The 26918-nt window shown below is 47.1% G+C and overlaps 9 protein-coding genes across 9 annotated transcripts; 6 read left to right on the top strand and 3 right to left on the bottom strand.

Annotated features, from left to right (window-relative positions):
* Window positions 1-687: 687 nt before the first annotated feature.
* CCR75_004433 (uncharacterized protein) lies at window positions 688-969 on the bottom strand (the record flags this gene model as incomplete). The annotated part of the gene is made up of 1 exon (XM_067962519.1): window positions 688-969. One exon carries the CDS (start codon window positions 967-969, stop codon window positions 688-690), a length of 282 nt encoding a protein of 93 aa, XP_067821841.1.
* Window positions 970-9617: 8648 nt separating this feature from the next.
* Window positions 9618-12706, bottom strand: CCR75_004434 (uncharacterized protein; the record flags this gene model as incomplete). The annotated part of the gene is made up of 4 exons (XM_067962520.1): window positions 9618-11000; window positions 11067-11218; window positions 11279-11375; window positions 11447-12706. 4 exons carry the CDS (start codon window positions 12704-12706, stop codon window positions 10947-10949), a joined length of 1563 nt encoding a protein of 520 aa, XP_067821846.1. The 3' UTR covers window positions 9618-10946.
* CCR75_004435 (uncharacterized protein) lies at window positions 9670-10668 on the top strand (the record flags this gene model as incomplete). The annotated part of the gene is made up of 1 exon (XM_067962521.1): window positions 9670-10668. The coding sequence occupies one exon, from the start codon at window positions 9670-9672 to the stop codon at window positions 10666-10668; it is 999 nt and encodes a 332-aa protein (XP_067821742.1).
* CCR75_004436 (uncharacterized protein) lies at window positions 12705-14801 on the top strand (the record flags this gene model as incomplete). Its single annotated transcript, XM_067962522.1, has 1 exon — window positions 12705-14801. The coding sequence occupies one exon, from the start codon at window positions 12705-12707 to the stop codon at window positions 14799-14801; it is 2097 nt and encodes a 698-aa protein (XP_067821844.1).
* Window positions 14802-15686: 885 nt separating this feature from the next.
* On the top strand, window positions 15687-18309 carry CCR75_004437 (uncharacterized protein; the record flags this gene model as incomplete). Its single annotated transcript, XM_067962523.1, has 2 exons — window positions 15687-15765; window positions 15834-18309. The coding sequence occupies 2 exons, from the start codon at window positions 15687-15689 to the stop codon at window positions 17690-17692; spliced, it is 1938 nt and encodes a 645-aa protein (XP_067821845.1). The 3' UTR covers window positions 17693-18309.
* On the bottom strand, window positions 17830-18024 carry CCR75_004438 (uncharacterized protein; the record flags this gene model as incomplete). Its single annotated transcript, XM_067962524.1, has 1 exon — window positions 17830-18024. One exon carries the CDS (start codon window positions 18022-18024, stop codon window positions 17830-17832), a length of 195 nt encoding a protein of 64 aa, XP_067821850.1.
* Window positions 18310-18744: 435 nt separating the features above from the next.
* On the top strand, window positions 18745-20220 carry CCR75_004439 (uncharacterized protein; the record flags this gene model as incomplete). The annotated part of the gene is made up of 1 exon (XM_067962525.1): window positions 18745-20220. The coding sequence occupies one exon, from the start codon at window positions 18745-18747 to the stop codon at window positions 20218-20220; it is 1476 nt and encodes a 491-aa protein (XP_067821851.1).
* Window positions 20221-21387: 1167 nt separating this feature from the next.
* On the top strand, window positions 21388-23025 carry CCR75_004440 (uncharacterized protein; the record flags this gene model as incomplete). Its single annotated transcript, XM_067962526.1, has 1 exon — window positions 21388-23025. One exon carries the CDS (start codon window positions 21388-21390, stop codon window positions 23023-23025), a length of 1638 nt encoding a protein of 545 aa, XP_067821935.1.
* Window positions 23026-23446: 421 nt separating this feature from the next.
* On the top strand, window positions 23447-25204 carry CCR75_004441 (uncharacterized protein; the record flags this gene model as incomplete). Its single annotated transcript, XM_067962527.1, has 1 exon — window positions 23447-25204. One exon carries the CDS (start codon window positions 23447-23449, stop codon window positions 25202-25204), a length of 1758 nt encoding a protein of 585 aa, XP_067821934.1.
* Between the last annotated feature and the right edge of the window lie 1714 nt (window positions 25205-26918).

The following is a 26918-nucleotide window of genomic DNA, read 5'->3' as shown; positions in this document are numbered from 1 at the left end:
CCGTCCAAAATCAAGAAGAGCTGGCCCAGGAAGACAAAATGCTTCATTTGCCATAATAGGTGGTCCGACACCTTTCGGGCAACCTGCTGCCATTCGGCAGTAGAGCTGATAGTTGTCGGAAAAAGTAGTTGCTGAGCGTAAGGCTAGTTAGCATCCAGCACCACCGAGGCACCTTTCCATTGAGAGCGATCCCTGTCCTCGTCCTCGCCCTCGTAGGTAAGTTGTTTGATTATCTGATTGCTTAACCTTTTTTAGGATCACCGCGATATGGATATTTCTGAGTACCGTCCCGGTTGTTTCATCTGGCGTCTGAATGTAACTGCGCTTTTTCACTCTGAAGATGCTTGTCTTGTTTTCTACTGGTGGCGTAATGAGAAGTGCTACCGCTGTAGTGACTGGAACTGGTACTCCTGCGCGTCTGGTTGGGGGCGATCTGACCCCGCTGTATACTCAGCTGGCGATGGTTAGATGGGGCTATAGCTACTGACCTCTGACGTTGCACTGCTCTGAGACGCCTGCACCTCCTTTTGACTAGACTCGGTGACTGACGCCCTGATCAATGTCCTCTATCTGTTGCTGCCACATTTGTAAGAGTGGTAAGGACACCTTGTTGTAGGTCATGAAGCGTAGAACCTCCCTGTAGTCTGGCCTACAATTCATCGACTTTCCGCTCCATGTGACCGGATCTCACTGTTCGTCCATTTTTGCATCCTCCTGAGAGTCCCGAAAATTTGGGCTGGCTGGATTCGTTGCAGGTGCCCCGGTGGCGTTGGTGACTGTTCCGACCGAAAACTCTACCTCGGTATCGTTGCTGGGCATGTCTTCATCCGCCATCTCTAAGACTGGCAGCGTGTCCACTCGTCCTGTGTAGATGAAAGCTGAGTAGTGCATGCCCCAATATTGAACTAGAAGTGAAAGTTGCGCGGGGTGCTCAGTTCTTTCAACCATTTTTTCATCGATAAGGTCCATTATCGAGATGTTTTTTTTTGCTGGTTCGATTACCTTACGATAACGTGTAATGGCCGATGGTTTGAATTTTCTGCATGCCCACTCCTGCTTCTGTACATCCGCCAAGTGCAAGACGTATACTGTCTGCAGAAGATTATTGACTGCCATGCTCATCGTACCCCCCCCAGTATCATCACTGATGATGACGGCTCTGTCAGAAGAGCTCTTGCGTAATCTTCCAAAAACAACTTCATATGATTGGCAGATTCGGTACGCTACATATTGGCCCACCCGCGGCGAGTGTTTGCTAAGGCGTTGTCGCGTTGTTCGTGGGCTAATTGGTCTTCCAGATGGAGTAGTCCCGCAAATTTGATTCCTCTTTTCAGACTTGCGGTCATGTTTTCCAGCGTTTTTTCGGGTCCTGCTAGAGTTGCTTTTACTGCTGCCTGGGCTGACACCATCACCATGTCGTTTCTAGTGGTCGTGTTGTTTACCTCTCGGATGCCTAACTGATGTTCAACGTCTTGGATGAGACCGTGGCTTTTGGGCTAAATGCACTCCCAGTGGTAGCTGGGCGCTACCACTGCGACCAAAAGTTTGCAATAGTTTTCGGAACATGCGTCGTTCTTTACGCTTTGTGCGTGAGCAGAACGGGACTTGTTGTCTAGACCGCTTTGCCCGGAGCGAGTCCAATACCCCGTCGTTTCTTATCATCTGGTTCCTCAGCGACCTTACGGTTTTCTGTAGTCGCTATCGACTCATCCACCTGTAAGTCAACTACCTCTAAATCCGACTGATTCTCTTGCCGCTTGTCCGCTGCGTATCGGGTTCACTCGGTTCGTAATCAAGAACCTGATACGCTCATGAGCTAGCTTTTCTCTTTTCTTGTAGCGAGAGCTCACAAGCCCATAACGACTGACCACCTCCTAAACTAACCTTGACCCAGGGTTGTTTCTCTGAGGGCTCGGGTTCTGGTTACACATGCGCGAATTTCGTGTCTTGCTCCTCTTAAGGTGCCCCCCTTGGACTTTTATTATTCGCTGCTGTTCTGCCCCACCTGAAACGATTTCTCTATTCTGGTCTCTACGGCTTTTGTCGCTTTCGCTGCCTCCAATCGCAGCTCAATACGCTTCGTGGCCGTGCTACAAATTTCCGTAAGACTTGAAAACGGCCTAGCCATGTCTTCCAGCTCTTGGATTTTATTTTCAGTAGCTACGATAGCCCCGGACCCCGGAACAGACTGTCGCTAAAGCTACATCGTGCCATCGTGTGACCCAGGTTCCAACACTGGCAACATTTAATCCGATACCCTACATTGGGTTGTTGGCCACGACAGTCGTTCCAAACCATATTTTTCTGACTATCCTATCCGAAAAAGTTGTGCATCTCGCTAGCTTAAAGGTAATCTGCCACGCTATCGATGTGCGTGAATGCGGGGTATTGGTATCCAGATCTTCCATATCATAGTCCACCGATATCTTATTTTGAGATACGCTGTGAGTCGTCCAATGTCCGTGAACCGCGTGAGGTTGTGTAACTGCACTGTGTACTCCGTACGTCTAGCATAGCCGCTTCCGTTTCCTTGGTGTTACCTTCGCCAGATCGTTTCCTTCTCGATTTGGAGCGCATCTGTAGATGCGTTCTCTGTACATGACTTGGACACTTTGATGCCGTTGCGTTATATCACGGGTGAAGAAGTAGATATGGGTGGACTTAGTGGTTTGGTCATAGCTTATCGTCTTGGACTGCCCCAGCATTGCGTAGCATGCACCAATTCTAGGATTGTCACCGTGAGCCCTGTCTGCTGATCTTGATACTCCGGCTTCCGTCCAATTGCAGAATTAGTTCGCCTTCGACTTGAACCTGGATGGCACTGTAAAACGCAAGCGGTTGCGCTTTAAGCACTTGGTATGAAGTCCGAAAGACGCCTGCATGCTACATTGCCTTCCACAATGCCTGCTAACACTGCACATTCATCATCCGTCCCGTTACGCTCTTGTTAACGACTGATTAATGACTTGGACGTTGCAGATAAATCCTTACGACGAACGATCTCCTCGCTAGTGAACTAGGCTGGATTAAACATGTCGTCCTCGGAAATCGGCTTGATAGCTCCAATAAATGGCACTGGTGGAGCTCTGACACCCTTCTTTACCACCCTGGTCCACTGATTCAGGACTGGGTGTGCGCTCATTTGTACTGACTCGATAGCTTGCGAACGATCTCCTTGAAAGACCATTTTGTGATCAGTAGTTCCTTGGTGATCGTTGTCGCAAGCTTTACCCATTCTGAGAAGGTTATTGCACTCTTGACGAACACTTGCTTGAAGAGGCTTAACAGACTAGCTACTCCCACTCCATTGAGTTTGGAGAATCGTTACCTCTCGGCTGATAGGACCTCCCGTTGCATGGGTACCGCTTCATAGGCCCCTGCAAATAGTTCTCTTAGCGTTGTGCGCCATGCTTCCACCTGGCCGCTGCCTGGCACTTGTACCATGTCTTTTACCTTTGCGGTGAACATCTGATCCGCTGTTGCGCGTAAAGGTTTCTGCACTCTCAGTTGACCTGTTGCTCCTCCCATTGGGGTGCTCTCAGACGTTTGTCGTTGCTCAGACGTCAGATCTACTGCCTCCGGTGTACTCGTTCCGTGTTCTGGCTCCACCTCCACCCGACTAGCGTTCGTCGTTCATTGTTTTCACCGGTGGGCTTTTTTTTCCCCGTCTTTACCCTCTTCCATGAGCGGGGGTTTGTAGGATGGTAAATCCGACTCTAATACGTCTACCATCTCGTCCGCGGCCGTCCTCTGCTCCCTGTTAAGTATCGCGTTATTCTTCTCCGATCTCGTCTCCATTGCCCTTATCCCCGTCCTTTTTATACTCCGCTTTATTCGGCTAATCTCTGCGCCTGAGATTGGGGACTGGCCCCCTGGCACTTCAAATAAACGCTTATAGATTTGCCCTCGTGAAAAAAAACACATCGGCGGTTTTCTCTCTTTGGAATGTGTCATAGAAGATTTAGGTCACGCAGTTTCTCAGACCGCCCGAAACTGGTCTGCTTGTACAGTGCCGGGCTAAAGTTGCCCTTCTTTACACACATCCATTAGGTACACTATGTGTACTTAACGGGATGGTCAATTACTTCATGTGAAGTACTAAGACCTGCCACTTGGGTGTGGTGCAAATTACTTCATGTGAAGTACTTAGATTTGCCGGTTGGGCGTGTTGCACATAGTGATCCACCCTTGTGTATATGATTCACAAAGGTGCATTCACATTGAAAGGGATGACGGCTAGCGTCATCCACGATCCAAGTATTACGCTCGTAATGTAGGGGTGCACATTTACAGAGATGGCATCCACTGATTGGTTATGAAGTTTTATATTTAATTTGATCAAATACAAATGAGTCGATTTAGTACATTTACAGGATTTTATTTTTGGATCGGTTAAGTGCGCACGTGAAGCCGCGTAACCTCTTCCGTAACGACATTTGTACCAAGGTACCTAGTTCGTTGGGTGAGGTCGCTTAGACGCCCACCAACAACCTTATTGCACGTAAGAGAAGACGGTCAAACCGCTTCCTTTCTGTGTTAGAAGGTGTGTGCTTAAGACGAGCGTGGCTGCTATAGAAGTGTTCGCTAACACTTGGTAGTACTAGTAGTCCTTCCCACAATTCGTATCTCTGAGCGTGTCAGTGAGGATGAGTCTTAATATCGTTTGGGATCATATTTTACACCTCTCCAATCATCATCAGAAGATAGCAAAGATTTGATGACCAAGCCCTGGCCAGGCTCTTGGGCAGTCCTTTTCAGCAAAATGTTGCTCAGTTGGAGCAGTTAAAGGCATTTGTGTTCGGACAGCGAAAGGCCGCGCCCAAGGCACACAGCCATGCGGAGTCCGTTCTTAAGACTCAGGATGAGCTTTAGGCGTGAGCAGCCTCGCAATGAGGATCTCAATAGGACACTTAAGACGCTCTCCGCCCGGCCTTATCAGCCGAGGCCCATTCGGATGGTCTTCCCCCAAGTTCGATGAAACTGCAGCGCACACGATTGATCACTGGCTATTAGCCGTGGAGCAATATGGTGTGGCACAGCTCATCGAGGACCACACCCGAATGGTGTCGTATGCCATGTCGCATTTGCGCGGTAAGGCCTCAGAGTGGGCTTACTCGGCGCTTATGGCGGACATTTAGGCGTTCCCTTCATGGGCGATCTTTAAGACAAAGATTCGCGCCATGTATCAGCCGCCGAACAACGAAGTGTTGCTTCAGGCGGGCTTCTTTGAAGCGCGACAGGCGAAGCAATCCCTGCATAAATATGTGCAGGAGATGCGCTCGCTGTCGGCGTCCATAACTGTGGGTCCGATACCGGAACACATTAAGGTGCGCACGTTTATGAACGGACCACGGCATGGCCCATCTCGACAGGACCTTTTCAGAAAGGTGCCGTCGACGATGGAAGAGCAATCCAAACTGCCTTAGTTGAGGAGCAATTCTACAACAGTGCCTCGGCGACAGCTTGGTATAAGCCGTCGGCCGAGAGGTCAGACGCCACTCCCATGGAGTTGAGCGAAGAAGACGTTGTCTGTTACAAGTGCGGCAAGCGCGGCCATGTGATGGCTCGCTGCTATGCAAAGTCTCTGCTGGTGCTAAGAATCACCGCAAGAGGACTCCCTACCCGAAGAGCGATGGCAAGAACCGTCGTGCAAGACGCATGAGTTCTGCATCAGCCAAATGAGGGTTTGGGAAATGCAGTAGTAGGGACGGGATGCTCTACTGACGCGGACCCTGGTGCCACCCTATGCTCAGAGTTATCGAACAAAAGGGTAGCAGAGTCCCTAAGGTCTCGAAGTATTCGAACCTCAACCCTACTGGTCTATAGCGCTCGAGTACTAGGCTTTGAGCGTGTGATGACCCCTCTCGTGGATTCGGGTGCATCAAAGAATTTTGTGAAAGTCGCGGCTCTAAACCTGAGAGAGGCGATGAATGAGTCACTTTGAGGGATGGCAAGCGAGAATAGGCGACCGTTTGCTTACGAACGGCGCGCTCGTAAAGTTTGAGGGAGTTGAAGTTGAACTCGCCTTCAGTTCAAGCGACTTCTCCTGTAGAGAGAAATTCACGGTGTTAAGTATGGAGAGTCCGTATGACCTCATTCTATGCTATCTGCGATGCAATTAATTTTTGCAATCAGCAGCGCGTTCATGTAAAAGGATGACAACGGCGTTGACCGTGTCAACTCTTATCAGTCCCGGCTTCTGAAAGCTACGAACCCATTTCCCTAGCTACTTTTAATTAAGAATGTTTGTGTTAGGTTTCGAGTGCACCTGTTGGGTACCGAATCATTTGTGGCTTTTAGACATTACTCATCACTGCGGACTGCAATAAACTCACCGCACTCACGCCTAGGCTGGCAAGATGGCTTACATTCTTCTTTGAATTTAAAGTCAAAAGTTGAATACAAGTCGGTTAAGTCGAATGTCTTGGCTGACGCGTTATCGCGCAGACCAGACTTCGAGGCAAGACTCTGTCTCGTGAATCTTTAACCTCTATAAATAAAGACTCGTGCTAAGGCATAAGCTGAGTTATCCGTTTGCAGCCATGAAGGTCTACCACGTAACGAGCTCGTTGCCCTACGAAATAATTGAGAGCTACAGTCAGGACGAACACTGTCGCATGCTGTTGGATGACTTCGGTGGACGAAAGGTCTTCCTTCCGTCGTATCTGAAGGCAAAGCCACGTCGGTTTGGCTACAGGAATGGCCTGTTATGGCATCGGCTGTCACCTTGTATCCCTTGAGAATCTAAGTACATATTTCAAGCTATAGTCACTTCACGATCTACATGAAGCACCATCGAGTGGACATCTGGGCCGTGAAAAGACATTCTTACGAATGTCAGAGAAATTTTGGTGGCCACCTGGGTGGCCAACCATATTTAGTCCTGCAAACAGTGTCAGCGCATAAAGCCTGGACCGTTTGGCTGTGGGCAATTGAAATCGCTGCCGATTTCATTAGATTGTTGGAAGTCGGTCAGTCTGGACTTCATATTTGGCATGCGCCTGACCACAAGGGTCGGACGAGGCTCGTTGTCTTGTAGACAGAGGAAAATTATGCATTTAGCATCATGTAGCACCACCATCTTATGCAAGGATTCAGCTCTCTTGTTCCTGGATCACTTTTATCGACTGCACAGGATGCCGAGTCCATAGTATCGGACCGGGATCAGCATTTTGTCGTCATGTCTTTGGGCTGCTGGGTAGCAAGCTTCACAGATCAATTGCCGATCATCCCCAGACCAATGGCCAAACAGAACGTGCCAATCGGGTCGTTGCGGACGTATTGCGCAGATGAGCGACTCCTAAGGAATGTAGCAAACAATTGCCCTTGGTGGAGTGCGCTATTAATAGCAATATCTACGCCAGTATGGGTGAGACACCGTTTTATATTAACGGACTGCGCCATCGTCCGTCTCCAGTCTTGTTTGTGCACACCCGAGTCTAAATGAGAGGACGCCTCTCACTACGTTCGGTGCGAAAGAGGGACGCAGTTTCGCTAAATTAATGATATTTCGTGAGGGGCATCAGTCTACGGCAGAAATTTGCCCTGGTGACCCTGCCATCTTAGAAGTGGTAACGACACCTAAAAGCGTCAGTGCGGAGCCAAGGCAAGAAATGTCTGTGGTCCCAGACGAAAACGACGTTTCGTGATTGACAACTACGTCCTTTGTCCAAACGTTTGGCGGCTTCATAGGTGATTTTGATGCGAAAAGCCTGAGCGAGGCTAAATGCTTTGTAGGTGAGCGATTAGCAATTAGCCGTCACACGAAATGTCCGTGACGCGATTGCAAGCGCACAGGACAAGCAAAAACAATATGCGGACCAACATGGTCGCAAAAAATGAACGCTTTAGAGTAGGAGAAAAAAAATTATTAAATACTGCTACTCTACCTTTATGGACAGTTTCTTTATTACCTGGTGGTGCTACGAAACTACTGCCGCGGTTAATCGGGACATTGACGGAGGTCAAGGAGGTTGGAGACCTAAATTATAGATTCACACTCCTGCAATATATGAAGGCGCACCCCATCTTCTACGTGGGTTAGTATGAAACGGTATGTTGATCCAGAAGAGAACACAAACCTCCATCCGAATAAGGAGACCGATGGTAATACCGATTGTGTGTCGAGGGTCGATCATGTGGGGGTGACGAGGAAGGTGAAAAACTTCCCTCCGACAATCTCCTCTCACCATTATGTGGACTTGAAAAGCGAGGGATATCAGGCGCGTAACGCGGATTGTAAAGCATCAGCTTCTCCAAAAGGTCCAGCCAAAGTTTCAGCCTTTCGTAATCCTGGCGTTCCTTCGAGCGAACATCGAGGAGATCCAAAGTTAGTCGTGAAACTTGACTTTCGTGATTTCCGATCTGTCGTTCAGTAGCGGATCCAGAAAAGGCTGCCACGAAAAGATGGGCAAAATTGCCGCTCCTATTGGACGCTGCCTGCATTAGTGGATGCTGGTGGGAACTAACGCTTTCTTGTTGGAAGGTTGCTAACCCACCGCTCCGTGAAGCGTAAGCTTCAGATCCTCGTCCAGTGTTGAGGACATTGGAAGAGTTTTGACTCTTGAGAACCGGTCGGCGACCTACGCGATGACGTGCCGGGACTGGTGTCTGCCTATAAAAATGATCACCAGCTAAAGCTGCTCCTCTAGGTCCAAATGGTCCTGCAGGAGTAGCGTGATGATAAGAAGCGGGGGCTACCGCACCGCCCATATTTCTTTCACACGCAAGCGAGCGGAGTTGATTCGCTGCGACCGTTGTTTCGCCACATCGCTATGTGGCTGAAAACGGCGGGAATTCTGCTTCGTAGTGATCGTTTTTTTCTTTGTACGCAACACGTCCAGGATCGGGAAAACACTGCCATGTGATTTCTCTTGAGCCTTCGACGAATGGTAGACGCCAAAATAAATATGAGCATCTACAGTCGCGCGCTCTAGGAGCAACGTACTAGTTTTAACCGAACGAGTCCTTTCGGACGGAGATGACAATGGTCCTATGCCACCATTCACATAGCCGCGTCACCGACTGGACACAGTCACGTGCCATCGGTTGAGTTTTTAGCTCAGGCTCGTCTGCGTCTGACTCCACGTTGTGGATGATGGTCTGAACGACGGATATTGAGTTTTTATCTAACTGAGAAACAGCTGCACCTTGATGGGCAGTGCTCCAACTGATGGTCGGGAAGGCGACGAGACATTTCCCTTGCTGTCGTTAGGCTAGTTTGCCTTCGCAGCATTCGGCGTCTCCACGTTAGTAGCAATAGGTGATTGTAGATGGGCGTTACAGCACCATCATCCTCTCGCTGAACTTATCACTACTATTTGGTGATGGCAGCAGTTTCGACTCATTGTAGTCCGCAGTGCGACAGATGCAGTAGCCGTCGGCGTTGCAACTGTGACACTAGGCGACGGCGGCGTATTGCCGTGGCGCGTTTGCTTCGTGTTGTAGACGACCCACCAGCTATGCACCTTTTAGGTAACAATTATATTGGGACGGGTACTGATTACCCAGTCATATCACAACGATTTATTCATTCTTTTGCGTTTCGTGGATTCAGAATTTAGCAAAACGGTGGTTTGCGGGTTTCGATGTCAACCACTTCATTGAGCAAAATCTGCTTCATTCCAGTGGTAGCTATTAAAAGAAAGCGGCTGAAGACCCGACATTAAGATGGCTGAGACGACTCCGGCCGTCGTAACTGGTGAAGAGACTTCACAGGCACAAGAGATACTTCACTTGCAGTGCCGCTTTTACGAGCAAAAGTTTCCGGAGATCGATGAGCTGGTCATGGTCAACGTGCGTTCGATCGCAGAGATGGGTGCTTACGTGTCTTTGCTTGAATACAATAACATCGAGGGCATGATCTTGCTTTCAGAGCTATCACGTCGCCGAATTCGCTCTATCAATAAGCTCATTCGTGTGGGTAAGAACGAGGTGGTCATGGTGCTGCGTGTGGATAAGGAAAAGGGCTACATTGATCTATCGAAACGTCGAGTGTCACCTGAGGACATTGCTAAGTGCGAGGAGCGATATAACAAGGCCAAGACGGTTCATGGTGTTTTGCGTCAGGTAGCCCAGGAGAACCACTTAAAGATCGAGGAACTGTACGCAAAGGTGGCCTGGCCCCTTCATAAAAAGTTTAAGATTGAAACCATAAGTGATGACGAGAAAAAGATCGAGTACGTGCATTGCTACGACGTATTTAAAATGGGCATCACGGATGACACGGTCTTTGAGGGAATGGACATTTCCATTGAGGTTCTTACGGCTCTTAAGGCACAAATCCGTCGCCGCCTGACCCCGCAGCCCATCAAGATCCGCGCTGACATTGAAGTCACGTGTTTTACTTACGAGGGTATCGAAGCCATTCGCTCAGCACTGCAAGCTGCTCAAGATCTTGGCACGGAAGACGTGCCGGTCAAGGTCAAGCTGATTGCGCCGCCTATGTACGTCATGACTACTAGTACATTGGATAAACAGAAAGGGATTCAGAAGCTACAGGAGGCTATCGAAGCAGTTCGAGAGCACATTACTGCGAAGAAAGGCACTATGTCTGTGAAGATGGAGCCGAAGGTTGTAAGTGTAAACGAGGAAAGAGAATTCCTTCAGATGATTGAGAAGCTTGAGAATGAAAGTCGCATGGTCGATGGAGATGCTCCAGAAGACTAGACAAAAGGCTTATGTGTCGACTTGGTGAAGGTAATAAATACGGCACTGCCGTCTTTTTTTCTTCCGCGTATAAAGTTGTTTACGAAGTAATCTCGTCTTTTGCGGTTTTCAAGCGTTTGCTCGACTGCTTTCGCTGAATAATTGGTGACATTTGCGGTTTACGTACAGCAAGATACTTTGCGTATTTTGTGATGGGGTTTCATCATTTGCACATAGGTACTTGCTCCATGGCAATACAGATAGATACACGACATTTTCTTCTTTCAAACATACACTCTTTACACTGTGCGCAGTCGCTTGTATTCATTGTACTTCTTCGAGGACCCTCTCACCTGCACTTACATATACAGCGTCATTCTAAGCAGTGATAAGTGCGTAAATACTCGGAGTGTACGTACCATGTCAGCGGGGTATTTCCTTGCATTTTTTGCAATCTTATCATTAAGAGCAGCAGGCAAATTTACATCGCATTTGTCAGCAAGTCGCACCAGATAAATTAATACATCGCTAATTTCTTCGCCTAGATGCTCCTTTTCTCGTGCAGTCCAATCTGAAACCATGTGGTCATTAAGCTTAAACCCGCACATAAGTATTCAATAGACTGGCATACCCGCCGTATTCTTCACTTCGCCCTTCCATTGAAAAATCTCGCAAAGTTCACCGACCTCCCCGTTGAGAGCCAACAATAGATTGCGAGGTGTATGGAACTAATCCAGCACACACGCGGTATACCAGCTTAAGTAATTCAGAACTTCACAAAAATATTCGGCAATCGTACCTGATTCCAATCGCGTTCATCAGCAAAATTCGCAATACGCTTGCGGAGCGATTCGAAAGTCATTGTCGCTTCAAACTTTCCAGGAGCGTCGAAACCATTGCAGCTTAAGGCTTGAACATTGCTATTGATTGCTACTTTTACATCTGTCGTTGCCGTCTGTGAAGCAGAAGAACTTTCAAAAATATCGTCGCTGATTGTACTGTCAATTTCCTCCTCTAACAATTCACTATCATGGCTGCTTGTATTCAGAATATGAGTAGCGTCAACTGGCGGAGGCTGAGGCTGCACATGCAGGATATTCTGCTGAGTCCGCAGCGTTCGTTGAGCGTCTATCATTGCCTGCATCCCCTCCAGCTTAAGAAATTCTTGCGAGTTGGTATATTGATACGTCTGTGATTGATCATTAGCCTGTGTCTGAGCTTCCGTCTGCGTTCGGACTTGAGCACATACGTGAGCATCTGCTTCTTCTAATTGTTCCTTAATTTGTCGCTCGTAAGCCGTTTGAGCCACATCTGCTGCATTTTCTGGTGACACCACGGTTTCTGTATGCTGAATATGAGTGCTTGCTGTAGTTGACCCGGTCAGCTTCCTCTCCGAAGTAGAATCATTGCTCCCACCTTGCGGCGCTAACTCGTAGTCCGACTCGTGTAGTGCACCACTCATCATCTTCATTGAGTCTGGTCCGATAGGATGATTGTGCTTTTCATGCGTGCGTACCCTAACGCGATACGTGTTGGGGCCATACTCCACAGCTGAAGCATAGACGTGAAAGGGACACCCAATGTCGCGCAACCTGTGCCGAAGTCGTTTGCCATTGCCACGCGAGCGAAACTTGATACCGTGCGTGCACTTAAAGGTCTTGGACAGGAACTCGGCAATATTTTTGCGGTCGTGTTTCCCCTTTGATACTGTGCGATTGTACACTTCAAAAGTCAGTGATGATCGTTTACGAATTGGATGGTATGCCGCCGTTGCACGAGCGATCGCAGCGTCAAACGAGGACCAGTCATCGTACATCTCGTCAAAAAGAGGCCTTCCCGAGGTCGACGCACTTCCCACTGTAAGCGCTTCGGTAGATGCAGACTCAGCCGTCGCAGGCTCAGGCTTCGTGTCTTTGAGCAGCTCCATCAAATTTACTATAAGCGGATGCTTCCAGAGTTTATCATCGAAAATATCAGGTTTAACAATATATGCAATCGTCAGCGTGAAGCCATCACTCTGATGCGCACTGCAACTGTTGAATCCGCACGGAAGGAGCATGTTCGATGCGCCGCTGGACAATCTTGTTCAGATGCAAGAAAACCTGCGGCGGCTGCAGCGGGAAAAGGGCGAGGCGGATGATATGCTTCGTAATCTAATATCCGAGCTGCAGGAGGTAAAAGAAGACAATTTTGACCTTCGAGCCAGCATGGTGCTCTTCGAAACGGAGACCAAGTATGAGAACGAAAAGAAGATGCAAAAGAGAGTTGCGGCTCTTGAATCCAACCTCTCTTTTATGTCGGCGGAGCTGCAAAATGCTGAGCGCGCCAAGTTACGCGCTATTAAGGAGGTGGAGGAACTGCATCAAAAGCGTACCATCGAGATCAAGCGCCGCGATGCCGAGCGCAGGCTTTTGGCCAATAAACAGCGCAAGCATGCCACTCTTGTGGGTGCTAGTCAGTCCAAGAGAACGTCACAATATCAAGCGCAGTATTCTCAACAGACGACGAGGCTGCCGCCTGCACCAGTAGTGGAAACTGGCGTCCAGACAGAGCGCACATTAGGAGACGAGTATGGCATGGACGACAGCGATAATGTGAGAGAAGAAAACGCGAAATTGATATCTTATCTTTTAACAGGCCCATCAAGGGATTTACTCATACTGCTGAACGGCGTAGTGACTGTACAGGCTACTTCATCTATCAATCAAGTTCCAGTTGAAGATCGTACGCAGGCACCTCAAAGGCGCTTCACCTCGCCGCCATCGCATTTTAGTTATGGGTCATCGAATAATTCGCTCAATGAATCTTTTCAGCAATCAGCAAGTGGGGTCAAGTTCTCGCAGAGCGTATTCTCCCAGCTCGCAGGAAAAGTATCTGCTCGAGCTCATGCGTCAATGATTAGTGTCTCAACGGAGAACAATGCGCTGCGAAATGTAGTGGCGGCGTCTCTTCCGCAAGAGCTTTACGATGTGTTGGGCAAAATGATGACCGGAGATGTTTTGGCTGTTGCACTTGCTCCAGTGTTTGTGAAGTTCCTTGAAGCATCAGCAGATATAGAGCGGACCGTGATGTGCAGTGTAATACGTGTCATGTACTCAGTGATGCATAATAGTGCGCATTTTCGAGACTTTTTTCAAGTCGCATTGTCGCCTTCTGGTGACTCGTCGTCTTTTGTTGCGACGAATCAGCAGACCCCGAATAGTATAGAGCACCCTCGCATTGCGTTGTCCGGCTTGCGTTATACATCATTGAACGATTATCTATCATCTCGACTGAATCCTGATTCAAAAGAACGAAATAAGCTGCTGCTATCATTGCCAGCGAAAACTGCATCAGAGCAAAGGCCAATATGTCGGAAATTAATGAAGGCACTCTGTCGAGTGATAAACACCAATTTGAAGGAGATGGATGTTGTCAAATATGGCCTATGCGTACTCGATTTCTGGGCCGACCTCGGCCTCACGCATTCACAGGCCCCGACTCTAGAGTTTAAGCCCTTACTGACAAGCAACGTAATACCATCCATTTTAGCGGCACCCACAAGTAGTTTCATGCTCAAGACGCAAGCCGTTGGATTGCTTAATAAGCTTTTAAGAATGCCAGAAGTTCTTTGTGAAATGCAGTCTGAGTTCAAGAAGTCCTTGCTTTTTCACCGGTGCGCGAAATTGCTAGCGCATGATGGTGAACAACCATCTGTGGAGGATGCCAAGAATTTGCGGATACTCAAAAGTCAGATTGTAAAGCTGATGCTTTTTATCATCACAAATTTGCCAAGCGAAGGAATTCGTTTCGTGCTAGAGAGTACCCATGGCTTCCCCGACGAAGCAGATGGATATCGATCAATAATTTTTTTTTTGGCCCAGCTTCTTCATTTTGAAACATTTCATGCGCGATCTACACGCGACAGAAAGGAACTGTTAATGGACCAAAATCGAATGGAACTGATTCAGGATTCGTTTGCATTGCTGGGACTTTTGTCGCGTTACGTCGATATGCGAAAACAACTGGGTGGCGATGACCAGGTACAGACGTTTCTGGGGGTTTTATTTTTCGTAAGCGCTCTTGCCAACGACAACAATTCGCGAAACGACTCTCTTGTGGCTTCATCGCGCGCTTTGATGGCAATGATAAAAATACCGGGAAAGGACCAATAACAAGCGAAATCCGCTCCTTTTTCATGTACAATACTACTTTATATAAACTTTTGGTGACAAGATAGTAGTATATTACAAGTACAGTATTGTGATACCCTTAAATGTATATTGCCAGTTATCTTATCACCGGTAAGTAGCTGACGTCAGCGACAAATGTCTCTTTTAAAATAAATTATACCATCCTTCGACGATAAAGGCCTCCAAAATATAATCATGTCATTTCGTCGAACGTAAATAGTATAAAAGTGTGCCATTCCCAAATTCGATCCAAACAAAGCAAGCTCAACAAGTCCGCAGTCTTTCTCTAAATGCAAAACGATAAGCGAACATGAAGTTTGCATATTTGCGGACGTTGCTCTCAGCTTTGACTGCGCTTCGCTTTAACGTTGCGTATGCATCCGTGAATAATAGGTCCATGTCAAAATGTCAAGCACTGTAGATCTCTACATTTCGTAAGCGCTCTTGCCAACGACAACAATTCGCGAAACGACTCTCTTGTGGCTCCATCGCGAGCTTCGACGACAATGAAAAATTTACCGGGAAAAGGCCAATAACAATCAACGATATGGGAAACTCCGCTCCTTATTCATGTACACTACTACTTTATAAAAACTTTTGGTGACAAGATAGTAGTATATTATATGTACTTTATCGTCGAAGGATGGTATAATTTATTTCAAAAGAGACATTTTCGCTGACGTCAGGCACTTACCGGTCAAAAGATATTGGCAAGATACGGTTAATGGCATCACAAGCCTCCAAAATATAATAATGTCATTTCGTCGAACGTAAACGGTATGAAAGTTTGCCATTCGCAAATTCGATCCAAACAAAGCAGCTCAACAAGTCCGCAGTCTTTCTCTAAAAGCAAAACGATAAGCGCACATGCAGTTTGCACATTTGCGGACGTTGCTCTCAGCTTTGACTGCGCTTCACTTCAACGTAGCGTCTGCATCCGAGAATAGTAGGTCCATGTCAAGATGTCAAGCATTGTAAAAAAATAACTCGTGTGTTGCATTCGTCATAATCTAGCGTGCTTCGAGTTGCCGATCGTTATTGTGTCCCCAACCAAAGTGAGATTGCCGACAGAAACGTGCAACCAGCCTCGAATTCCAGCACTTGATTGCATGAAAGACGCTGTTAAAGCGAACATTGAAGTGATTGATAACAAGGACGGTGTCCTTAATTGTTTGGATGGGAATCGGACGGCTATATATCCTGCAAGTGTTCACTACCGTGGACAATCCAGTCTTCACTTTTCAAAACATCAAATCGCGGTTAACTTGGATGAAGCGGGTGAGCTACTTGGATTTCCAACAGACCAATCATTTGTGCTCAACGGTCCAACGGTCGATGCGACCTTGATGCGGAACCATCTGGCTCATTGGATGTTTCGCGGTACGGAGCGGTATTCCCCTCGATCTCGTCATATTGTGGTGTTCGTTCGTGACAAACTCGATGTAAACGACTGGAGTCCTCGGTATCGTGGCATTTACTTGGCCCTAGAAAAGATCGCGTACACACCAAACCGGGTAGGATTAGCCCAATTGAACAGTGCGTGCCAGAGTGAAGAAGAATTGTCGGGAGGTTGGGCGTGGCAGAACAATCCGCTGGGATATGGCGACTATTCGCCAAACTTAATACTAAACGAAGCAACTGGACTCTTTGGCGCTGGTGCGAGGCCAATATTGACGTTCCCTGAACCAAAAGTCATGACGCAAACAATGCGCGAATACTTCGTAACACCCACAACTGGACCACTACCCCGTTTGTACCAGTTTCTACACGACAATATGACCAACCCCGATAGCCTCGAAGAGCATATTGACATCGGCTCGTTTGTCGATTACTTGTTACACTCGGAGCTTTCAATCAATTCGGACGCGTATCGTCGCAGCACGTACTTCTTTAAAGACCGAAGTGAACCTATTAACGCTGGTCCCGTATGGGATTTTAATTTAGCGTACGGAAGAGGTGGTGGCAAAACGACTTGGATGTACACGATTCACACGTTTTGGAAGCGCCTGGTCTGTAATTACAAATTCGCATCCCTCGTACAACAGCGTTGGGCGTTCTTACGCTCAACAACGTGGAGTAATGAGTCCATTCAATCGTTTATTCAAACAAGCACTGAGCCAATCCAGCGCCAATTATCTAAATGTATCGCGTGGAAAAGTGACAACTTGCAGTGCGCCAATGTCGGAGCAAACAGTAAGGCCAGCTACAGCGAAGAAATTAATGACCTGATTCAGGCAGTCCTTGGACGCGCTCACTGGATGGACTCGAATATAGGCGGCTTTTACAAAGCGTTAGACCGTGATCTTTGTGTTGCTGCTGGTGACCTTCCTGCCTACAATTGTGCAGCGGACGGTAATGACAAGCGTTGTTTAACAAACCCGAGCAGCTACATCAACGCGGTCGATTTTCCAAAACCTCGCAAACCCATGCCTGTAACATCTTGCACCAACTATAGCAAGAAAATCGAACAGCCGACAATTGATCCGTGCTGGTTATCAGCTGGAGTTTACATGACAGATGGTTCAATCACACCATTTTGCTCAGGCTACGGATCTTGTCCCGAAGGACCAGGTGCAAAGTGCACGTGCAAAATGGGACATCGTCTACCAACATGCGCTCGTAAAGACGACCCGATCATCCCTCATGGAGGACCGATCGATGATGAGACCGTGCATGAATCGAGCATGTTGGCGAAGAATTTATCCAGCAGCACCAATAGCTACCTATTCTTTTCGCTCTGTGCGCTTTCAGTGGTTGCGCTGGGCGTCGGCCTCGCCACTCATCAAAGGCGTCGTCACCAACATTACAGGCCTCTGGTATATGCTGCAGCTACTACAAACATCGAGCCTTCGCTTCACTACGGCACTTCGTAATTTTTTTCTTCTTCAGCTCGTTTAAAAAAATCGTAATATTGAATAACAGTTGCACGTCATAAGCTCTATCTATTCTACTTTGGCTCAATTATGTCGACTAGTGGCGAGGACGCTCGACAAGCTGTTGACTCTGAATCTTAAACATAATGCAGTAGAAAGCGGCTCTTGCTTTTTTTTTGCACAAGCTTCCTTGCGTGACCTCTAATTCGCTGGTCGCAAAGATCCAGCCGCAGCTCTAGCAGCTGCTCGCCTTGAAAGTGCTGCGAGAAAGCATGTGTCTGCACAGCATCCAAAAGTTTGATAAACGTTGAGAAAGCTTGGCCTTGCCGCATTATTTTCAATGAGTCGTGACGCAGTCTGTTAAGTCCCACAAAGCCGTGCATCTCCTCTAGCCCAAGTGAACACTGAGGGTGAAGCGTGATATTGACTCAGACGCAGCAACAGGCTGCGGAGCGGTGCCATTGCGCAGCAACGTGCTAAAACAGCCCCGAGGCAATATATGAAAACATTGCATAATTTTACCATTGGAAGCGACGCAAGATGCAAAAAATGCTCGAGCTTTCACAGACGTGTGCCGCCAATTTAAAAGTAACATTTGGTCGAGAACAACGCTTGCGAGTGTCCAACATGACGTCGACAGAATAAAAATGGCTTTATACAATATCTTAAAGATTTTATCGATGATTTGGAAGCTCGAGACACACCAGTGTGATGTGATTAACCCAAATGAGATCTGCATATCAGTATTTGCTGACTAGGCTTGGCCAATTTGGTATCTGTGCGTCCCCCTTAGATCACTCGAGCAAGCTATTAGAATAAAGAAAGGGCAATCTGTATGTTACCAGATTGGTTTCATATGAAACAAAGTATATTGCTAAATTACATCGTTTACTGTGAAAAATTAGTGTTTAAAGCAGGATGGGGTGCAAGAGGATCTCGCCACACCACCGCAAGGAAACCTCGGATTGGTAGCATTCTAGCATAAGTTGTTTTATGTGTTGATATTCGATATGATAGGTTTCTCAGCTTTAAGCTGACATTGTTGAAATCCCATGACGCGAGTGGTCAAGTCTTTCATTAATGGCAAGTACGTCGCAGCCAGAGCGCCGGCACCGGCCTTTACGCTGCTAAATGCATGGGCAAGCAATCCTGAGACGTCATACAAAGCTGCAGATACGAAACAAGTAGACGATGCCGTGGGTGCTGCCCGGTCTGCCCAGGGACAGTGGCGTCGTCGGAGTCCTGCTGAGCGCGGCGCGATTCTTCGCAAAGCCGCCGATATTTTGACCTCGAAGACGGATGAGATTGCAAGATTAGAAACCATTGATACTGGACGTCCTATTTCGGAGACAACTGTGACAGACGTGCAAAGTGCGACGGACTGCCTTAATTATTATGGAGGCGTATGTCCATCCATAGGGGGTCAGCACTTAGAGCTGAGGGGAGGTAGTTGGGCTTATACAAGACGTGAGCCGTTAGGGGTTACTGCTGGCATCGGTGCTTGGAATTATCCACTACAAAGTGCAGCGTGGAAGTCAGCCCCTGCTTTGGCTTTTGGAAATTCGATGGTCTTTAAACCGTCTGAGGAGACACCGCTGACGGCCTTAAAGCTTGCTGAAGCCTACATAGAAGCTGGAGTCCCCGAGGGAGTGTTCAATGTAGTCTTAGGAGCAAAAGAAACTGGGAAAGCACTTGTAGAACATGAAGATATCGCCAAGGTGTCGTTTACTGGTTCCGTGGGCACTGGACGCAAGGTGTATGCTAGTGCGGCGAAGAATCTGAAGAAAGTGACAATGGAGCTCGGTGGCAAGTCGCCACTGATCGTATGCGATGATGCTGACATCGAACAGGCAGTGGCCGGGGCCATGATAGGCAATTGGTACTCGTCCGGTCAGGTTTGCTCTAATGGGACGCGAGTTTTCGTCCACCGCTCGGTTTACAAAGAGTTTGTTCAGCGTATTCACGAGCGCACATTGAAGTTGCGTATTGGTCACCCGCTGGACGCAAGCACAGATATTGGCCCGATGGTTCATGAAAAACATATGAAACTAGTGCAAAGTTATATTGAAAAGGGAAAAGCTGAGGGAGCGACGTTGCTCGAGGGAGGAGGGGAGCGCGTCATTCCGTCGGAGGCGACTAAAGACGGCTGTTTTCTCTCTCCAGCGATCTTTGTGAACTGTACTGATGACATGACTATTGTGCGTGAAGAGATTTTTGGTATGGTCATGTGCGTTCTGCCATTTGACACGGAAGAAGAGGTGATAGCGCGGGCAAATAACACGAAATTTGGTCTCTCGGCTGGTGTCTTTACGAAAGACATTACGCGTGGTCACCGCATGATTAGTGAGCTTCAGGCTGGCACGACATGGATTAATAATTATAATCTCTCGCCGGTGGAGACGCCTTGGGGTGGGCACAAGATGTCAGGCGTTGGCCGTGAGAATGGCCTTGCTGGTATTGAATCGTGGACACAGCTTAAATCCGTATATGTCGAAATGAACGAGGTCTGGTGTCCTTATGCGAAGTAGGCCGAAAAGTGAAACTTGAATCTTTAATTGGCATGCACGTAGTGGTGATGGTGTAAGGAAAAGCATGAATTTAATTACTGAATGACGTTATACTAGCCTCTTCTATGTTTGATGCATCTGACATCGTTCCTCGAAGGAAACATCCGCATTTCGTCCAAGATTAAGTACCACGACCCTCCCACGACCATTAAGCCCCCGCCCTTGCCGCCGCCTCCCTTTTCCTTGTACGAATTAGAGACATCAGCACTATTAATAGAGGGGCATATTGAGCGAGCAGGAGCAAAAGTCAACAGGAATGCGATGTTACCATAGCAGTATGTGTTTTAAATTGGCAATAGTGGCGGATTTAAAGATAGCATATGTTTGCTCATCATCACAAATATCTAGGCCTTCTATGTTTCCAAGAAGGATTTGCCTCGGAAACGAATTTTTCACAATGTACCGTTTACCAAGGTGATCGATGCCTTCTTGCACTTGGCCTTTTTTTATTTGGTCAATTCCGCTAATCATTCGCTACAAAATTGAACTTTGTTGATTTCTCTTGTTTCATCTAAACCTCTGTCTATTTTAGTGTCAGAAATACTCTCACGTGGTCCAATTCTTGCAAATTGACAAGCCTAGAACCTTTACCAAGCACATCAAGAGACTTAGGACGCATACAGAGAAAAATCGTCAGCACTTTTAAGATAATCATGCGATACACTTAAATCTAGAGGTCTAGGTATATCTATCGTTTAACGCATTTAGGCTTACTGTTCGACAGGTCTTTTGTAGCTGTTCAAAGTTCTTAGCCTTGCCCATCTCTACCAGTCGCCCTGTAAGCGACCTTTACTGTCCAGTCACTGACTAATAGCTGGTGTTATTACACTAATGCCCTGTAAACCATAAATTTGCCAGATAAGCTAAAATGAAGTTAAGTGTGGACCCCGAGACCGATATAGTGGCCTGAAATGTCCGTAATCACCAATGGCTGCTACAATGACAAATTTACGAAAATTTGTTGTAATAGCACCGTCAGTAGTAGCCAATTGAGTCTCTTGCTTAATCAATTGATTGACCTTCCATCGGAGGCCATCAATGCCGCCAATCTCTCTTGACGTAAAGAGCGATATTCGTTGATCTCAAAATCAAATTCGACTTCTCGCGAAATTTCATCGGACGCAAATTATGAGTATTCAAGTCGAAACGTCTGCTACTGGCAGTCACATACCTCTTCGAGGTGTTGAGCGCATGTTAACTGCATTTGACGGAGCATCTGTCAAAATCGCGCATTCGATGCTCGTTCGTGTAGACACAGCGCTTCTACTCCGCTTTCTACCCATTGCAGTCATTAACACTTTTGATATGCATCCACGGATGCGAGCGCTTCAACTCAAAATCCCGCACTTCACAGCGGAAGTTCAAGCTCCCATTACCATCAACACTCTCACGAATTTACTACATGTCCGGATACTAACACCTGCAGATTATGGAGACGGAAGCCCTACGAGCTGGCAGGCATTTGTGGAGAAAGAATGCAGCGTTAGTTTTGATCGATATCGCCAGTTGCCATTTTACCTTCATGTATGGATTGCCAAACGCAAAGGCACTGCTCGTCTCATGCTGTTTTCGGATCAATACATGTCCGACGGCTTCTCAGGTGTCGTGGTGCTAAATTGCATTCTCGAAAATATATCAAGACTTGCTAGACAAACTTCACAAGGGCACCAAAACACTACGACATTGACCATGAAGGAGCTTCCGCTACGCCCGTCTCTCTATCGTATGTGGCTCGGCAAAGTGACGTGGATCAAACCGCTGCTTAAGGGCAAAAACGCAATTTTTGGACATCGCATCTTTCGGAGCAGTGCTCAGAAATTTAAACCTTTACTTCTCGCTCGAAAGGATCAAAAAGATTTCGCAATTCCTCCTGTAGCAAACAGTACCAAGGCTCTTTTTGCTGATGGAGACAATAAGTGCATGCTTAAAGCACTCAGGCGATGTAAAGAAGAAAGCGTTTCTCTCAACGGTGCTGTAATTGTTCTAGCACTGCTCGTATTCTACCGCGTGCGCCGTGACAAGGAGCATCGTGGACGCTTTTATCCGTTTAAAATTGCTATGAATGTGGACTGCAACATGCGAAACCAAGTCCCATGCCCCGCAGAGGAGAATCATGTAGGGATGTACACTGCAACAGCTGACCTAGAATGGCTTCATTCGGAAGGTGTGGACATGCTAAGCACACGGTTTTGGGATCTGGCCGATCGTGCCTGTCGCGAGATCGATGCGGTGCTAAAGAATACTTTTACCAGTGCGCGGCCTACTATAATTGCAGACCAGAAACTGAACACCGAGATGAAAACGTCTTTTTTCAGAAAAATTTGCATTGCCAACTCTAACACTGCCGATGTTGGGATCGCTGAGCTGATTCAGTACCCGTTCGAGAAGCATCATTCACTTTCTTGCAATGTTGGTCGTAGAAGTCGAAGTGGCACTTTGACGGGCGAGGAATCACGTCTGAAAATAATATCTACGGACCCTGAAAGGCATCCAAGCTCACCAAGACCACTCTCGAACATGCATTCGACTTCACACCATGAATTATCCGTGGAGACTGTGCATGTATTCAAAGCTCAACCACATCTTGCTCCATTAGTAACAATTCATCTGTCGTCTGTGAATTCATTTTGCTATTCCATGGCACATAAAGTAGAAGCCGAGGTTGGAAACAATTTGTTTACGATGTTTGTGTTGCTCTGTGAAAGCTTGGGCAGCATTGAAGGCAACGAAAACCTTATCGATGTTTTTGCTCGTTTGAACGAGTGACTCCATTAAAAAATACATACTGAAAAATAACACGAGTTTTATCACGTTTCGATCAGTCGCATAAACACGCTGCTTATACGTCAGAACGAAGCTGTTCAAGCGCATATGGCTTGAGAGACTAGACATGATCAAGATGCACATTATGGCAAGAAAAAAAGTTTTCAATAGAAGAAACTTGATGAAGGCATCGTTCGGCAAATGCCTGATGACCAGCTTGAATAATACTTTTACGAGGTGCTACATTTCTATGGTATTCGGCGAAAATATCAGACATGCATTGGACAAGATTAGAGGCCAAAGATCTTTGAATTTTACGACCAACATCTTATATTGTTACCGGTATTTTTAAATCGGTTTTTCAAATATCGTCCTCAAATTTTTTTCCCATCGAGTATAAATATATGAAACAACTTATGCTAGAATGCTACCAATCCGAGGAACTCTTACGGTCGTGAAGGGATCCTTATGCACCTACGGGCATTGTTCTCGACCAAGTGTGACTTTAAATTGGCGGCACAATATCTGTAGAAGATCGAGCACCTTGTCGCATTTCGCATCGCTCTCTAGGTGTGAATTTGTTCACTTTTTTCATCTAGTGCCACGAGGCTGTTTTAGCACGTTGCTGCGCAATGGCACCGCTCCGCAGCCTGATGCTGCATCTGAGTCAATAATCACGCTTCCACCTCAGTATTTACTTGGGTCAAAGGATGTGCACTGCTTTGTGGGGCTCAATGGTAGCGGAAAGTCCCAATTTTTGACGAGGCTACAAGACCACGTCAAGACGCAACAAGCAAATGGCCATTTGCCATCTTCTTGCCGTCTTGCAAGCCTCAGTCTCGACGCTCATCGGGACACGGTGACCAAAAATGGACATCGAGTCGTGGCTGATGTACTCGGCGGCATCGGCTCGCCTTCTGCTCGAGACTTAATCGTACGCCTCGGGCTGTTTCCAGTGTGGGAACAACACGTTCAGAATTTATCAACCGGAGAAATGAGGAAGGTGCTGCTTGCAGTGGCGCTCCTCGAGACTCCAAAAGCATCCGTTTTGATTTTAGACCAACCATTTGACGGATTGGACGTGAAGGCGAGGAGACAATTGCAGTGGATGCTTGGACAGCTAACCAAGGGGTTTACGAGGTTGTTGGTAGAGACAACGGGAGCCAAACATGAAGCGTTCGCGTACAAGACACAAGTGCTGCTAGTTGCAAACCGACTGGATCAGATTTTTTCAGAGATCTTTACGCATACGATCCTAGTGCGACAGAGGAAGGAGGTTGAGGTCGTAGCTTGGCCCGGCGACAAGGAGAGTGACGTACGAAACAAGGCGATGATGCGGCGGTTAGAGGATTTTTACGCACAAGAGCACAAGAAGCGGGCGGAAATGGCAGATGCTGAACTTGTTGCACTCGTCGACCAACTCTTTGAGTGTCAGGACCAATTTTTAATTGCTGATGGTGAAATACCTGCAGTGCAGCTTAAGGGCGTCTCGATTGCGTACGAGGGGTGTAGCCGCTTGTTACTTCATAAGGTTGATTTTGTACGCCAGACGCACGAACATTGGGTTTTGCTTGGACCAAATGGCTCTGGCAAGAGCTCAGTTATGCGCGTTTTGATGCAAACCCCAGGTCACGGCTTGTCAAAGGGTGAGGTGTCGGTTATTGGGGAGCAAATACGGGCTATTGGCTCTGTATCTTCAAAGAAGGATATTTACATGGGCAAAAAGCCACGACTTGAAGCTATCTCCACTGACCAACACATACAGATCTTGAATAATCAGGTAGAGGACCAAACTGCGTTTAGACTCGTTGAAAAGAACGCGGCAAGCTTAAAGGCAGCCAAGCTTTCTCAACGTTTACTAGCACTTCCGGATGCTGTGCAGACACATGCTTTCTCGCAGCTCTCCCAAGGGGAGCAGAAGCTCGTTCTCATTGCTCGTGCCTTGGCAGCATGTCCAAGGTTGCTAATTCTTGATGAAATCACGCACGGATTGGATCCGTTTAACCGCGCACACGTGCTGCGTGTGATTGAAGCAATTGGGCAGCACGCAACACCACGAACGCACCTGATTCTTATCACGCACCACGAAGAGGAAATCACTCCGTGCTTTTCGGGCATTTTTGAGATTCGGAACCAACAGCTTGTCGAGCGTTCTCGCCAAGTAGACATAGAGCCAAAGTAGAACAGATAGAGCTTATAAATTGCAACTGTTATCCAATTTCACGACATTATTGAAACGAGCTAAGAAAGAAAGTTTATTACGAAGTGCCGTAGTGATGCGGAGGATCGATATTTGTAGTGGCTGCAGCATATACCAGAGGCCTGTAATGTTGGTGACGACGCCTTTGATGCGTGGCTACGCCGACAGCTCAGCCACTGAAAGCGCACAGAGCAAAAAGAATAGGTAGCTATTGATGCTGCTGGATAAAATCTTCGCCAACATGCTCGATTCATGCACGGTCTCATCATCGATCGGTCTTCCATGAGGGATGATCAGGTCGTCTTTACGAAAGCAAGTTGGTAGGCGATGTCTCATTTTTCACGTGCACTTTGCACCAGGTATTTCGTGACAAAATCCCTAGCCTGAGCAAAATGGTGTGATTGAACCATCTGCCATGTAAACAGCTAATAACCAGCACGGATCAATCGTCAGCTGTTCGATTTTCTTGTAGATGTTGCAAGATTTAATCAATCGCCTTGAAAACCGTTGTAGTGATATTCCTGATGACTTTTGCTCTTGAGTTGGCCGCTTGCTCAATGTAACCATCTATTTTAAACGAGGATGTAGTGAGAGGGTCGAGGTACTTAAACTTGAACGACATAATACAATGTGCGGATGTTATTTAGAAGGAACGGTGTCAAATGTGTTATTCGGTAGGTTGTCTGGTTACACTTGTGCTGTAACGGGGTGTATCGTTACATGAAATTAACATTTAAAGGTTGTTAATTAATATATTATCTAAAAGGTAGATTCTATTTGGTATAATATAGAGTCCATTGTTACCATCTACTTTCTCCGCGGTCCAGTCAGCGCTGGACGCGCGCAAAGAGAAAGGCAGATAAGACTTTTTGTACATGTTTTGTATTAGTTTATAGTTAAGTTAGTATTAAGTAGATAAACAAGAAGAATTAATTATATTAATACAGTTTTTAATTAATCCTCCTTAAAGCAAGTATTTTAAAGAGAGTCTTCCTCTGCACGTACTAGTGTACGTGAAGTGACGTGAGGCACCACTCGCACTGAGGCAGTGCGAAGTGGACTTGTACTGAAGCAGTACAAGTCGGCAGTGCCCACAGTTCCATCATCTAACATGGACATGTTAGATGATAATGGAAATACGCAGCATGTTTCGCGTGATAGCTACTCCTTTCTAAGTGACATAGAAAAGGAGTGCGGTCGAACAAATGAGTTCGAGCGTAGGGAACGATGCCATCTTGGCCATGCTGTCCAGTTTGGACAGAGATGCACTCCATTCAGCCATCGCCAAGTTCATACAACATGAACTTGACGAGGCGAAGGAGAAGGTAGTCTTGCTTAATCAGCTAGGCTCTCAACAGGCAGAACTGTTGAGGTTACAGCAGGTACAGACTTCTGTACCTTGGATGAAGCACACGCGTCGTCCGGAAACCTTAAAGATTGACATCTCTAAGAAGAGGGGGTCGAAGAAGATACCCTCATAAGATGGTTGTCGAGTTGGACGATGCCATAAGGGCTCGTCACTTCGTCGACGAGCAAATACAAGTCGCATTCGCTCAGTCAAATTTGGCAGGTCGTGCCAAAACTTGGGCACTAGGCCTTAAGTTGCGCGACCCATATGTCTTTGGGTCGCTTGAGGCTTTTAAAGCCCGGCTCATACAGACGTTTGAACCGCCTAGGGCTGAATTCAGAGCTCGAT

This window comes from Bremia lactucae, linkage group LG2 (genome assembly GCF_004359215.1).
Source record: "Bremia lactucae strain SF5 linkage group LG2, whole genome shotgun sequence".
NCBI lineage: Eukaryota > Oomycota > Peronosporomycetes > Peronosporales > Peronosporaceae > Bremia > Bremia lactucae.
This window is presented reverse-complemented; position numbering and strand designations above follow the sequence as displayed.